Below are 15,293 nucleotides of genomic sequence, written 5' to 3' on the forward strand. Positions count from 1 at the left end.
TCGCGCTGTAGTGAAATTGTTTGATTTCACTAAGTAAAAATTCCAGATTGATGACTTCTCAGGAACGAAAGGTCTGCACATCATAAAACTTAAAAATGCCACTAATCTCGACAAAGTCTACCACTATATTGAATTTGGTCAAAATCGGATGAGTTGCATTAGTCATGTTTTAGAGGAATTTCTTGACATCATTGAAACCAAACTTTTTTTTTTTTTTTTTTTTGTCAATAACTCGGAAACCAAGGGTTTGCATATAATTTATTTCATATATGTACTAATATCGTCAAAATATACTACGATACGAAATTAGGTCAAGATCGGATAAGTTTCGTTGATAGTACGTGTCACATATCATGGTAAATCTATTCAAAACTTTCATGGTCAATAATTCGAAAGCCTAAAATTAGCACATCATATTATTGTATGTTTATTAAGATCGTTAAAGTCTACTGACATATCAAGTTTGATAAAGATCAATTGAGGATAAATTTTGTCAATTGCATTCGATATATAACATCTTTTTTTTTCGCCAGTTCAGTGGGGACACTCGGTAGAAAAGTGGAACAGCTTGTTTACGCCACCAATGAGAGGTATATCCTGGGTTTTGCTCATTCACATCAGGCAAATGCCAGGATAGTACCTAACATACAGATCCCAGCCCGTATATCCTTCCTTCTCCCCTTCCCCGGATAGTGTGCTCGCTGAGGGACGTCATCCTTCATACCTAACATACTTAAGGTCCTAGGTTCCGGTAATGTCCAGAAATATGTATAAATAAATAAAATAAAAATCTTTTCACTAACTCCACGCCCAATATTAATGGTTAATAACTCGGGAACCAAACGTCTGGACACCATATTCCATATAAGTACTAAGCTCAAGATCTACCACCATGCTGATTTTGGGAGATGGATGAGTTTCATCAATTGTTTATGATTTACAGGACTACCCTTGTGATTTATCTTTTCTTTCTTTTTTCTTTAAAAAAAAAAAAAACAAATGCAGAACGAAAACAATGAAGATTGGCAAAGGCATATGATTATCCATTATAAGGTCAAGAGAAAAAAGTGTCAATAAGCAGGAGGTTGGATTTCAAACATTCTAATCACATTGTAGCAGATGCTTGATGGGGTAGCGTATTAACAAGGAACCCCTCTGAGTGCGAGGTCGGGAAAGCAAGAAATCGTTGTTAGCATTAAAAGCCCCTTCCCATCAAATAACCGTTAGCTGCTAATGGCCACCACAGGGGGAACCAGGGAAGGGGGGGGGGAAGCTTTATCAAAGACAGACGCATGTGACGCAATTACAGGAGGACGTGATGCACACGAGGGAGGTAGAAGGAATGTGAATCTTTGAAAATGGATAGACAAGGCAAAGATATGATGGAAAAAGCTAGACAACGATAGAGCCTGGGGAAATAAGCCTCGGAAGTGGTTCACATTCGACGAAGTGACGGAATGGTTTCCGGTCACAACAGAAGTTGACAGAGCGACTGGGAAACGTTGTTAAGGGCGACCGAAGCGCCACTGGGAACCTCTACAGCAATCTTTTTTTAAAGGTTTGTGAATATTTTGGAAGGTTTTGTAGAATTTTTGTTCTTATATACCTAGGTATAGTAATTAGTTCTGTTTCCCAGTCACTCGAATCAACTCACTACGAATAAAATTTAATTTTGAAGAAGGTGGATGGTCTGCAGAGCACCTTCAAGAATGTCCCTTTTAATTGTGGTTGTAGTTGATTCGAGTTTAGCGTTGGGCCGCATTGGCTCAGTGGTAGAGCGTTCACCTCTGGTGCTTGGCGTCCTGGGTTCGATCCCAGTCCCCGCCAAGTGAACTTTGTGGTGGACAAACACCGTGCGCGTGGGTTTCCTCGGATTTCTCCCGTTTCCTCCCACTTCATTCCACCATTTCATTCATTACTCATCATCACCGTCTCCTTTAGCCTCACCGGCATAACCGTAGGATGTGAAGCTCAAAGATTTCATTTCATTTCATTTTTGAGTTTAGCTTCCCGTTCAGCAGCGACACTATATGAGGCGTGGAGTTAAAGCTTAACTTGAGTTCCGAACCACATGATTTCACGTCGGTAGTTGCAGCCCGTTTTTAGAAAATAGTATCACACCACGATCAGATGTTAAGTTGGTGAGTTTGAACTAATGTATTATTAGAGTGAGGATTGGAAAGTTCGTGGGCTGAATAAGAAGAAAGCAGTTATTTTATGTTTGTATACATTACCTGCTTAGCTATATCCGTTGAGATCACTGTGTAAAATTTCATTTCTCTATTGTTTCAAGTGAGGAGTGTATAATGCGCTAAGTATGCGGAAGTGACGGAATTTTGTGACATGGAGAAAATTAAGCATCGAGCTGTCATTAAGTACCTGCATAAAAATGTGCTTAACACCATAGAAAATTCATATGGACATGTTGGAGACACTAAGAGACTCCACGCCCTCGTATTCCATGGTGAAAAAGTGGGTAGCTGAGAAGCGTGGCAGAAACATTGAAGATGACCCCTACAGTGGCAGGCCTGGAACGTCGGTTACTACAGAAATTGTTAATAGTGACCTGACTTTGAATGAGCGTAGAATCAAAATCCTATAGATAGCTGAGACTGTATGAGCGAGCGCAAAACATTATCGTAAACTGTGATGTTCACCCTATAGGATGGGAATCCAGATAGAGTAAGCATTACATTAGTTAGTCATTGATCAAATATTTTGCCCGAGCATTAACGACGAAACAAATTATCACTAAAGCAATAGCTTCTTTCACCGCTAACAACACGTAGGCAAAGATTCAAACAACAACCTTAAACTTATGAATAGAATAAAACTACAGCAGCATTTGAACTGAAAGAGAACATAAAACAATAAATTACTGGTATCAGTATTTTGCATAATTCACCACACTATGGAACTACACGAGGTAACGGTACTCTATCAGTCCGACACTATGTGATACCGTAGAAGAAATGCTCTATTTTCAAATCATATTATACTGACATTAATTTTACAGTAAGGAAACAATTTTAAAATCACCAAGATATGTAGATGTACAATATAAATGAAATATACGATGGGTTCACATAATTGCAAAGCTTACTATGAATTGTCGCGACCAGCTGAAGTACAGAGCTTCTCTTTTATCGCATTTCCCGGCGCGAAGTGCTGATTACATCATGCATCTCCTTTGTCCCCGTTGCTCACGTGAGTCCCAACCTACCAGATTGACGTAAGTACAGGTAGAACTGTGATTGGCTGCTGGCGGCGGCCAAGGCCGTCGACTGCTATCGTCTGCTTTGCTTCTGATATATCCGTTATGAGAACATACAATGATTAGTTACGCTATGCGCAAAGAAATAGCAGCCTTCAAAATAAAATGATTAAATTGTCTGTGCGGGCACACCAAAAATTATGCAGAAATAAGTTTTGTTTTAAAAATGTTCGAACGTGACTTTTTTTTTTTTATTTGTCACTTAGGCTCTTTAAAACACATTGAAATTTTTAAAGTGCGCATTTTTGTTCTCAGAGTTTTAACACAACGGAAAGTTAATTCTTGTGAAGGAAAATATAATCAATCAGGGTACGTTTCCCTTCCAATCTTGTCGCCAGTGTCTTCATTAGTAGTAGAGGAGGTGGAGGAGAGGTGTTGACCTGGCTGAAAAATAAAGATTTATTTCTGCACGTGGTAACAACATAACAGTGCATGAAGATAAGGAGAGTTTGTGTGGGTTTCTGGCCTTCTAAAGCCCTTGTTTTGTAAAACGCAGAGATCGTTCTTCCTCTTTTTCATTTATGTGTTGTCAGTCTGTTTGTACTGAATGTTGTGAACTCGTTCTTTCCTGCATACGAATTTGTTATCGTAGATAACATTTGAAGATTTGTTATCGTTATTTTCACTTGTGAGACTTTGGCGTTTCGTGTGTTGGAGAATGGAAATGACATCGCGAGGTGATCTCGGTTCATAAAAACATTCGAGACGACTTGGAAGCAATGGACACAAATTCGGAGTGAGATGAAGAACAGATTGATTTGCCTTTCTCAGAGATACACGAATTTAATTCTGATGACTTTGATGAAACACCGGGCTCATCAACGCCTCCATCACCTTCAGCAGCTACTCCTTCTTCCTCTTCGTCACTTCCAACTCTTCCTCTCAACCTATCGTTGCCTGGAGCATTCCCACTGGAGTTTGGGCTGCTACAAATTTACAGCCATTTTCCGGACAGACAGGACTGACTAATAGATGCATCACGGCAAACCCTACCCCACTGAATTTCTTCAATTTGACTTTCTCAGTGAAAATATTCCGTCGAGCAGTTAAAGGAGTCACTAGCAATATAAGAAGTTCGGCGCTAAGGTACGAAGTTTGTGGAACAAAATACTTCCCTGAATGTGAAGATATGCAAAAAAGGTGTGCATTGTACTGCTCTATCCAAAAAAGACGTTTCTTATACCGATGTGTGGCCTGTAAAGTGCCTCTTTGCGTGACTCTATGTTCCTTCCAGTACCGTTTAATAATCATGAACGTGAACAACCAACTTTTGCGCATTGAAAGAAAATGGTTTGGAGCAAAGGTAGGTAAAACATTTCACTGTAACAATTCTTTTTTAATTAGTGGCGTATATTCATTCAGCAGGGAGATGCTGTAATTACGCTGTGTGTACTCTATAATGATACTGCTACTGTATTTTGTTGCCAACATAATAGAAAAAAATTATGTGTATATATTATTTACATTCTCAAGTTGTAGTGCGGAGAGGGGGGACGGAGATATTATATTAGAAAAATTGTAAAAATTATGTTTTCTCCCCACCCCCTACTCCTTGATTACATTCGATGTGCGTAAAACACCAATTATGAAACTTGCATGTATTCTCCGTAAAATGTTTCAATTTTCGTGAGTTTACTCCTATTACGGCCTGATCCACAGCCGTTTGAAAATAACCCTGCACTTTGTTCAAAATTGACGCCGTATTCCAGGCTTTTTTAAAAGGCTCCGTAATTAAAAGGTTTTAAAAGTAAATATTTATCCCAACTATTCTGGAAGTTTCCGTATACGGGGTAAGGAGTAATTTGAAATATCTTTTACAAATTCAAATGACGTTGTCTTATCACGAAAAAACGGCTACATCACTTGAAATTAATTTTTATGAACATAGCATAAGCTCCGTCTCGAGCTTATGCTCGAGCCATCTTTTTATAATTTCATTTATTAAACTGAATATTCTTAGGGAGGAGGAAAGGTTCAAAATGTACGTGAAAAATAGATTACCTCACCAGCTTCTTCAGTTCGGAAAATTAAACTAGGAATATAGATTGGCTCTTAAAAGTAAATTGACACGGGTTCAGTGTTCTTGGAACTTTCGCTTCTAAAGAAGAAAGTGGGCAGTTTCTATGTCCGCATTTTTTTTTTTTTTTTTTTATTTCCCATTTTGTATTCAGAAAATAGCCCAAGTCAGATAACAGTTAAACCGTTTAAAACCTAATTTTGAATGTGGGCCTAATTAACATTCGGGTCCACCTGGGATTTTATATTTCGATGAAATGCATATCCTAAGGATGTTTAAATGTAGCTTTCAGATGTTCTCGATAAGCTTTTTTTTTTTTTTTTTTTCGTGCAAAGAATGTGTATTTCAACTAGTAAAATATGTATAAGAAAAAGCTATCCAACGTTTTTTACACGAAAGATTAAGAGAGATCCTTTAATTGATCTTTTTAAAGACATATTTTGAAGATTTTTTTCGTAAATGAGTCGATTGAGTTCCTAGAGCATCCGTTCTGAATCCAATGGAAAATCTATGGTCAGAAATTACTAGAACTTTACAGGAGAATTGGCCTAACAACTCACCAAGGAAAGCTGACGAGATATGGAAGCTAGTTCTTAATGCGTGGGAAGAAGTGGCACAGAGACACCACTATGTCGCCAGCTTAGTTAATTTCGTACCAATGCAAATAAGAGCCGTAATATAAGCCAATGTGGACTATACAAATAACCCAAGCTCCTTATGCTTTAACCCCAAAGTTTTTAAGGATAAAGAAAGAAATGTTTTTTGCAAATTTCTTGAAAACTACTACTAAAATATAGAGTTTAAGTATAGCTTTACGCTGGATTGCTCATAAAAACAGAGCGAGAGAGAAAAAGAGCGAGAACAGGTCACAGGAGAAGGTGAGTATGCTTTTCTGCGTCTTGAATTTGGAATAAATCTTTTGTATTTTTCATCTATGGACAGTGAGCCATCCCTAGTATAAAGCATTAAAATTGTCTGTGGCAAAATAAAGGACTGTTCCTTCTAGAAAGAACATAAGAAAGAAAAGAAGAAAAAAGTAGTTTTTTTTTTGTGCTTGAAAATAAAATCCCAGAATAAAACTATCGTAACACTAAAATGTCAATTTTACAGGCAAGCCAAAGAAATCTTCATATCTAAAGATACTTCATTATCTATTCATTTTTTGGGAGTTGGAACACTATTAGAGTATGTACAGTAATTATTGTAGAGAGAACCTTTGTTAAATACCATACAAATTACAATTATTACACATTGAAAATTGATAAATATTTCAAACTTATTTTAAGTTACGACAGTCTTATTCTGAGGGTGCAAATTGTAAAATATGTTTTATATTTCAAGATTTTCAACTAACAAGATGCCAGACAGCCAACTGGTCAAATTTCGATGAAAGTTCTTAGCATTATTGCAGTGAAAGGACGATATTCTTTCACCTTCGACAATCTCTGCCAATCCGATATAAATTTATTAACGTTAATATTTGGTTTTGTGACCTGAATTTTTTTCTGTGTAGATTTTTTCTCTTTTACATTAAAAAGTAGCATATAATTCGTATTATTTCAGAAAAGATCTTGAAAACAAGGAGTATCTTCCTGTAGGATTTGACATAGAGTGGCCGGTTTCTTATAATGGTAGTACTTCCAAAGTTGCCTTGCTGCAAATCTGTTTGAATGATTCAGTATGCCATCTCTTCCATGTAAGTAACTTCATACTCAACTTAAAATACTTTATACAGATAGTTAAAACGGAATAAACAAAATAATGAAAACACTGTGTGCGGTAACACGTACTGATCGTGTTAGTAACGCCGAATACCTCGTGTATATAATATATGTATTGTATATCGCTTTGGAATTTCGTTCACATGGAATATTCTAGTGTCGAGATAAATTAGTTAGTTGCTCTGTATACTGTGACTGTGTTAGGTGCACTGTGACTGTCTTGTATTAATGTTGTGTTGGGTGATTGTGGATATTACGCGAGACAATGTAATACGGATTCGTATGTGTAATAGATTGTACGTTTGTGGTGCAAAATGAGAAACTTGTTTTCAGAGAGGGCAAATATCGATGTGCGGTTAGTTGGAGCAAGGGTATTCATTATTACGTGTGTTAGGTTTATCAAGAGCAGCAGCGTCCGAAGTGAAGACAGCGCATAGAATTCATGGCAAAACAATATCAGAAAAGAGGAATAGTGAACGGCATTCTAAAACAAGGAAGAAGAATCTGAAAATGAAACAGGATTGTCCCAAAGAATCGTGAGACTAATGCGGCAAAACTGACTACAGAACTAGGTAGCATCTGGAACAACCTGTTTCTGCAAATCAGTTCGACGAGAGCTGAATAATCTTGACATCCACAGTAGTGTAACATGTACACCACGAAAAGGAGTTTGGATTGTATGGCGTGATATTTTCTCAATTAATATTGAAGCCAGAAGTGGTAATTTCTACCATTTCTGGCTTTAGTAGAGAGAGAGTGGAAATGGAATATATTCTTGTGACTCTTAATTGATTGCAAAATGCAGGTTCTCGGTATGTTACTGTGTTTCTTTTATAGTTACAACGTTAAAATTGGAAATGGTTTATTTCTACCACTTCCAGTTTGAATGACTTTCATCAACGAACCCAACTACAACTTCTAACACTCTATATCCTGGCAAAAATTGTGATGGTGATCCTTGTCTTCTGGTCGGACGGACGGACAGACAGACAGTAAATATACAGAAGAGTTTTTGTTGGTAAACCAGGCTCCTTAAAAAGGAATTAAGAACAAAAAGATGGACCACCGATGACGATTGGAAGAGAGTAATGAGTTATGAGTCAACTTTCTTCTTGTTTCCAACAACAGGCTGGATTCATGTATGGAGCACACCCAAAGATTCATATGCTCCGGACCGCCTTCTTTCTACCTTTAAACATGTCAGGTCTGTTCTAATGTGGGCCATAATTTCATGGTATTCCATTAATCGTGTTATTAATGCAAAGAACGAATTACTGCTAGTGATTGTGTGGATATTTAGGTGAGCTGATGTATTCTACAATTAGTTCCCTAACAACAACACGGACGACAATGCGCCAATACACACAGCTAAGTCTGTTTAGGAATGCTTTGAGAAACTTTAGCACCTCGTCTGACCTTCATATTCTCTCGACTCGAACATTATTGAACATCTATGATCAATTTTAGAGCAGTGAGTCCGTGGCAGATTTTTACCTCCACCGTCGCTGATGGAACTAATTCCTGCACTGCATGAGGGATGGTGTATCATTCCTCTGGAAACTATTCACGAGTTATATGCCTCAATTTCCCCACGAATACAAGTTGTACTACAGGGTAATGTGATCGAATGCCATATTAATCTGCTGAGTTGCATTTTGTTAGGTCGTTTCCATTATTTTTATTACTGTCTGTATATGTGTGGTATTTAGTATAATGATATTTGAAATGCAGTAACCACTACTTACGTAAATAATGCTTCCTGTAAACTTTTATATGTAAATTTTACGTGTAAGTCGAATTTGTAAATTGCGTAAATGTAACTTTGTACGAACCGCAATATTTATTATCGTGTATGTATATATGTATATTATTAACACAGTATTATTTTATAAATGAAATATCATGTACCAGTGTTTACTCGAATACAAATTATAGAAGTATGATTCTACTAACGTAATATTTGAAATTCAGATTGTAATTTTCGAGATTTGTTACATGACTACGAATTGACTTAAGTTGCACATCATGTAATTCCTGGAGTACTGTAATGTCTTTCCTTCATTACTTAAATACTGTAGAAACACTATCATCATTCTGGGTGTAATATTCACTTATTTTCAAGAGATTAGAACGCGTTTAGGAAAGTAAATAAATCATTCCTTTTTTTAAAAAAAATATTTGATCTTCTTTATACTTATGATTGTTAATACACAAAACCTATTTGCTATAAAATTATCGGGAAAAAATGTAATATGATTTATCATGTTCATGAACTTTTGTGGTGAACAATTTCTTTATACTTCTTAGATGTGGTGTAAATTTTTCAGAAATCTAAACACATTAAGAAGCTGAACACATTAAATGAAGTTTTTTGCTAATTGAGAGCTATTGTTTCTTGGAGTGGGAGATCTTTGTTCGACTTTTACTGAGATATCTTGTTATTTGATTTCATTTAAACTGTTAGTGGGGGCGCGGTGGCTCAGTGGTAGAGCGTTCACCTCCCGTGCTTGGGGTCCCTGGTTCGATCCCAGCTCGCGCCGTGTGGACTTTGGTGGACAAACACCATGCTCGTGTGTTTTTTCGGGGTTCTCCCGTTTCCCCCCACTTTCTCCATTCCACCATTTCATTCATCTCTCATCATCACCGTCTCCTTCAGCCTAACCGGCATACCCGTGGGACATAAAACTTAAAGATTTATTAGTTTTCACTTAAACTGTTAGTTCAACTTAACTCCTAGATATGAAAAGCTAGTGATGAATTTTGATTACCGTAACAAAAGGAGTGTTTCATTTTGTTGCTTTACCAAATAATTAAAGTTGCTAATAAGTACTATGGGCTTTGTTGTTTTCATTCAATGAATCGAATTTTATATAGCTACTTGTCTTGCTGTATTTGCATATAACCATTTGTAGATGTGTTTGTATTAAACAAAAGACATATTTTTCTACTTTGAAAAGGTTATATTGAAACACCTACATGTGGTGTTCATTTAAAATATCCTCTGATTCTCTTACCATTGACTGAGATAAATGAAATTTGGTACAGACTGTAGATATTAGTCCTCCACATAGGAACCTCTAAGATCACACGATTTTCCCATCGCTTTGTATACTTGTAAAGACTTTGTTTGTAGGATTCCCCAGATTGTTCTGGAAGCTATTACTTGACCTCAGAAATCAACGTTTCATCCTCTATGAAATGCTTTCCCTTCAAAAACGACTTCATGGTTAGGAAGGTGAAAGTCAGATGGTGCAAGGTCAGGAGAGTATAGGATATAGGGAAGTATTTCATATCCACAGGATCATGCTTCTGTCTGAGCAACATGCGAGCTGTGAACTGGAGCGATGTCCTTATGGATACAGACACTTTTGGTTAACATTCCACGCTTCTTGGTTCTGCAGCAGTAAAGCATAGTATATCCCTGCAATTGTGGTACCCTTCGCCAGGAAATCTATTAGCAATACTCCATGCTAGTCCGCAAAAACTATCAGCATGACCTTGCTTGCTTAGAGTTGGACATGATCTTTCTGTATGCTTTAATTGCTTTGATGGGCCGTAATCTCTGGGTCATAGTGATCCACGTTTCATCGTAAATTACTAGGTTTTTTTTTTTTTTTTTTTTTTTTTTGTTTTTTTTTATCCTCCTCGTTTTCACGAAAGTATCAAAAGCTCATAGGAGCAAGTGACTCGTTCTTGCTTTTGGAAAGGTGTGTAGCCGGAGAAGCCATCGGGCAGACACCTTATGCATGGTAAATATTATTGAGGGATTGAAGTTAAATAGATTTTATTTCTAAAATTTTAATAATTGGATTGAATAAAGATAAAATGATGTGAGAGAATTAAAAGACAAAATTAAAAGTTAAGTAATTGCAGAATTAGGTTAAGGAAATAAATTACAAAATTATGTTGTCCATGTTTTGGTTGTGTCAGTTGTAAATACAGACGTGTTAATGTGCAATATTTTGAGTACGAAGAATAACATAGAAGTAATGCTGTGTCAGGAAGTTGTAAGAATAAGTTGTAATGTTTATGTTGTCATTTGCCAATTGTTAACATCGACACAAATTTTAGGATGTGACAAAATTGTCAGATTACGGAGATAGACGTCTGGAGATTTTGTCTATTTGATGATCATTGCAGAAATGTGAATTTCGGCAATGAGATAGCAAACACGTGGAGAAATGTGAAGCAAGGTGGCAGTTTTGAGAGTAACAGGTTTGACATAAATACTCTAGGAAGATGAGATCGTGGCGATTCGACGGAGAGAGGTCTCAAACTATCATTCTACGTAGAAGAGACTCTCAGTTCAGTCTTTTGATATTTTATAAATCGACGAGATTTACTTTAAGACTATTCATGAGCTATGGCCAACTAGTTCATAAAACAAGTTCTATAACCGTACTACAGTGGAACATTTGAGCAGCATTATTGTCGCCAGTAGTTGGAGTTCACTCTGCTGCACCTTTGCTTCCTGAGAAACAACATCGACAGCTATCCTGAAGGTATGTGTTCGCTATTCGTTTTACGTCATCAAATAGAGAAATTAGTCAGACTCCTTAGGTTGTGATCTGGTACTGTTTCTACATCCTACACACAACAAAATACACTCTAACATCGCGATTGATTATTGAAAATACAATGATTCTAAACCTGACTCGTTATGTGTTTACTTTATTGAAATTAGTAATAGGCTATTCCCTGACATTATAGAAAATGTCAGGAGGACAATCTTCCTGTTACTTAGAGCTACGCACTTGCTATTAAAGGCACGACAAGGGGGGTTGACAATATGATCATTGATTATTTTTGACACAGAAACCCCACATTTATTTTCATATTGTTAAGTGCAGGCAACTAGGGGTATTATAGATTACGAATTGCTAGTCCTGCACCATGGAATATTGACACCTGTTTCTAATTACATTTAAAATATTAAAACAATTCAGATAATTTTAATCAACAAACGATATCTAATAATGACTTCTGCCAAAAAGGTAGTTGTCAACATTCCTGTATACGTGGGTTCAGATTTTAAGTCACTTTCCCCGTTAGTGACTCCTCCTGGATACATGGATTTACGAATTTGTATTATCTACCATTTCAGTATTCAGGAGAGTTTTCCACCAGGCAGATTTTTAGGAGATTACTCAAAACATCGGTCAGACATCATGTTGCTCAATCTGAAAGAGAGACATTATTATATAAATGAGGTACTCACCTAGCGGCTAGAAGAATCCAAGTACAATAGATGAAATCCTTTTATAAGATACATACAGTTTTATTCAATACTGAATCATATTTGACATATTTTACTACTTTATTCATATAGCGCTTTTAATATAAAATTTCACTGCAGCAATTGAAGATTTCTCAATTAAAAAAAAAAAAAAAAAAAAAAATTAAAGTTTCTGCGCACTTAAAGTTTCAGTTTCCATCTTCTTTCTTGAAGTGTCCCCAAGTTAAATCTTCTACTAATTTTTCACACAGTTCTCTTTCCCTTTCTGACGATAGAACGATGAGTCGTCTTGATGCAGAAATGGATTAGTTTTTTTTTTTTTTTTTAAATAGAAGTTCAGTAGACTTTTGTCACTTTTTACTGTTTCCAGTGTCACTCATCAATTTTCGTTGTATTATTTTCATCAAAAGTAATTAAAAAAAAAAAAACTAAAATGATATAGTTAGTTTAATGCAGAATATTTATCATGTCACCAAAACACTTAACCCTTTCCGGATCCTGGCTTTTTGGGCTATTTTTTAGACTTTCAGTCAAGCAGCTACTGTATCGTCACTATTTATCCTAGGATCATGGTTCATACCTCATTCTCTTCAGAATAGAGCTGGCGTTCGAATGGTACCACTTGCATGCTCATACCATATACCAGAAGCGGGAAAAAAATGTCAAAGTGAAAATTTCGGAGGGAAAAATTTTTTCTCGAACTTTGGACCCCCTGGACCCCCCCTGTGTGATCGTAGCCAGCAAAAAAAATCTGATAAATAGTACTTGGTATACTGAATGTGTGTGCCAAATTTCAAGTTTCTATCTTGAATAGTAAGAGCGGGAAAATTTTTATCAAAAATTCCCACAATGCCCCAAAGTACCATAAAACACTATGATCTCAGGGATAAAAATCCTGAGACATCCCTAATTACCCTAGGACTATAATCCGCCAATCATTCTCTTCAGAATAGAACTGTCTTTCAGGCGGTACCATTCACATGTCTCCATCATATATCTAAGGCGGGAAATTCCTGATAAAAGGGATTTTTTGGGGCAAATTTTCCCTTTTTTCAACTTTTGCCCCTCTGGACCCCCCTCTGTTTTTACGCAGAAATCGAAAAAAAACTTCTGGTAAATACTACTCGGTGGACTGAATGTTTGTGCAAAATTTCAATCTTCTACGTGAAAAAATAGGCCCGCCAGAAAAAAATTCCCTACCATGCCGCACTTTTACCCTATACAGAAGTATATTTGGATAAAAATTCACTGAGACGGCCCTAATTACCCTAGAATAATAATTCGACCGTCGTTCTCTTCAGAATGGAACTGCCTTTCAGACGGTATGACTCACGTGGTCCTATCATGTATGTAAGGCGGGAAAATGACGAAAAACGGGATTTTTGGGGTAAAAAATCCCTATTTTTACCCCTTTGCCCCTCTGGTTCCCCCCTGTTTTAGCACTGACATCGGAACAAAAAATCTGGTAAATACTACTTCGTGGACTGAATGTTTGTGCAAAATTTCAATCTTCTACGTTCAAAAATAAGCCCGCCAAAAAATATATACACCGACAATGCCCCATATTACCCTATATAGAAGTATATTTTTTAAAAATTCCCTGAGACATCCCTAATTACCCTAAGATAATAATTCGACCGTCGTTCTCTTCAGAATGGAACTGCCTTTCAGACGGTATGACTCACGTAGTCCTATCATGTATGTAAGGCGGGAAAATGACGAAAAACGGGATTTTTGGGGTTAAAAAATCCCTATTTTTACCCCTTTGCCCCTCTGGTTCCCCCCCCTGTTTTAGCATTGACATCGGAACAAAAAATTTGGTACATACTACTCCGTGGACTGAATGTTTGTGCAAAATTTCAATCTTCTACATAGAAAAATAAGCCCGCCCAAAAATATTGAACACGCTTAGAAAATGAGAAAAGAAATTTTTGTTTTATGACGTCATCACCTCCTATGTCTGGACGCAGGACGGTCTGAAACCATACGTAATGTCTTCTGCAAGGCCTCTGGAGTTGGGAAAAAAAAAAACCCGGACGAAAAAGCTCAAATAGAAGAGAAATAACGCAATGTACCATGAAAAGTGCATATGGTACAAATTGTACCATAGGATCCCGAAGGAGTTAATCGGTGATCTTGCTTTATATAATTGCACAGTTATGACAACAGTCGTATGCATCTATCTCACATGTATTGCCACTTAATTTATATTGTCAGTTATTGGTTGAACAAAATATATATGTGTATTATTTTTCACTGTTCAAAACTACATAACTTTTCACTATACAGGTATCCGAATATCAAATTATTGCAATCAATTTTAACACGAAGAACAAACTGTCAGAAATTCCTATAAGATATATTATTTAGTCTGAGTGTAGCGACCAGCACAACACTTCGCCTTCTCACCACCAACTCTAGACAACAACAACCTAAAAACTGAAAACCACTCTTGTCACTTTTTTCTTGGACACTTGATAACTTCCTTTCTGAAGTATCCACTGTTCCCCTAGCAAAACAGTTTCTCATCGATTTATATTTCCGCCAGGCCTTTCTCACACTTCGTCTGCCTTTTAGAGTTGGGCAAGATGAGGTCTGACAGTGCATCAAGCAACGTATCTTGAAGCCAAATCTCTTGCAATCTAAATATTACTATTTTAAAAAGAACAAATGAAAAGGTACCACGATAAGAAATAATGTTTTATTTCAGAACGGAAATTCCAAGAGCATTAGTTTATCTTTTAGTTTTCAGTTATTCATTAGGTTTTTTTTACTTTACTTTACTTTTTACTTTACTTTTTACTTTTACTTTTACTTTTACTTTTACTGTACTTTTACTTTTACTTTACTTTACTTTACTTTACTTTACTTTACCTTACTTTACTTTTACTTTTCTTTTACTTTTACTTTTACTTTACTTTACTTTACTTTACTTTACTTTTACTTTACTTTACTTTACTTTACTTTAGCTTTACTTTTTACTTTACTTTACTTTACTTTACTTTACTTTTTACTTTACTTACCCATAATAGTGTGCTGAATAAT

The 15,293-nt window shown here is 36.4% G+C and overlaps 1 protein-coding gene across 6 annotated transcripts in view; it reads left to right on the forward strand.

Annotated features, from left to right (window-relative positions):
* The window catches only part of WRNexo (WRN exonuclease), a 291,251-nt gene that overhangs the window by 40,312 nt on the left and 235,646 nt on the right, over nt 1-15,293 (forward strand). For 5 of the 6 annotated variants that reach the window (XR_014130422.1, XR_014130421.1, XM_081749028.1 and 2 more), the window contains exon 3: nt 6,855-6,987. The exons of the other annotated variant lie outside the window; for it this stretch is intronic. Coding sequence is in view for 3 of the 5 variants with exons in the window: in XM_081749028.1 (XP_081605154.1) it covers nt 6,855-6,987 (133 nt within the window). In the remaining 2 variants the exon portion in view is untranslated. The remainder of the gene's footprint in view (nt 1-6,854; nt 6,988-15,293) is intronic. 6 annotated transcript variants of the gene reach the window in all.

This window comes from Thermobia domestica, chromosome 2 (genome assembly GCF_964235325.1).
Source record: "Thermobia domestica chromosome 2, izTheDome1.hap1.1, whole genome shotgun sequence".
Taxonomy (NCBI): domain Eukaryota; kingdom Metazoa; phylum Arthropoda; class Insecta; order Zygentoma; family Lepismatidae; genus Thermobia; species Thermobia domestica.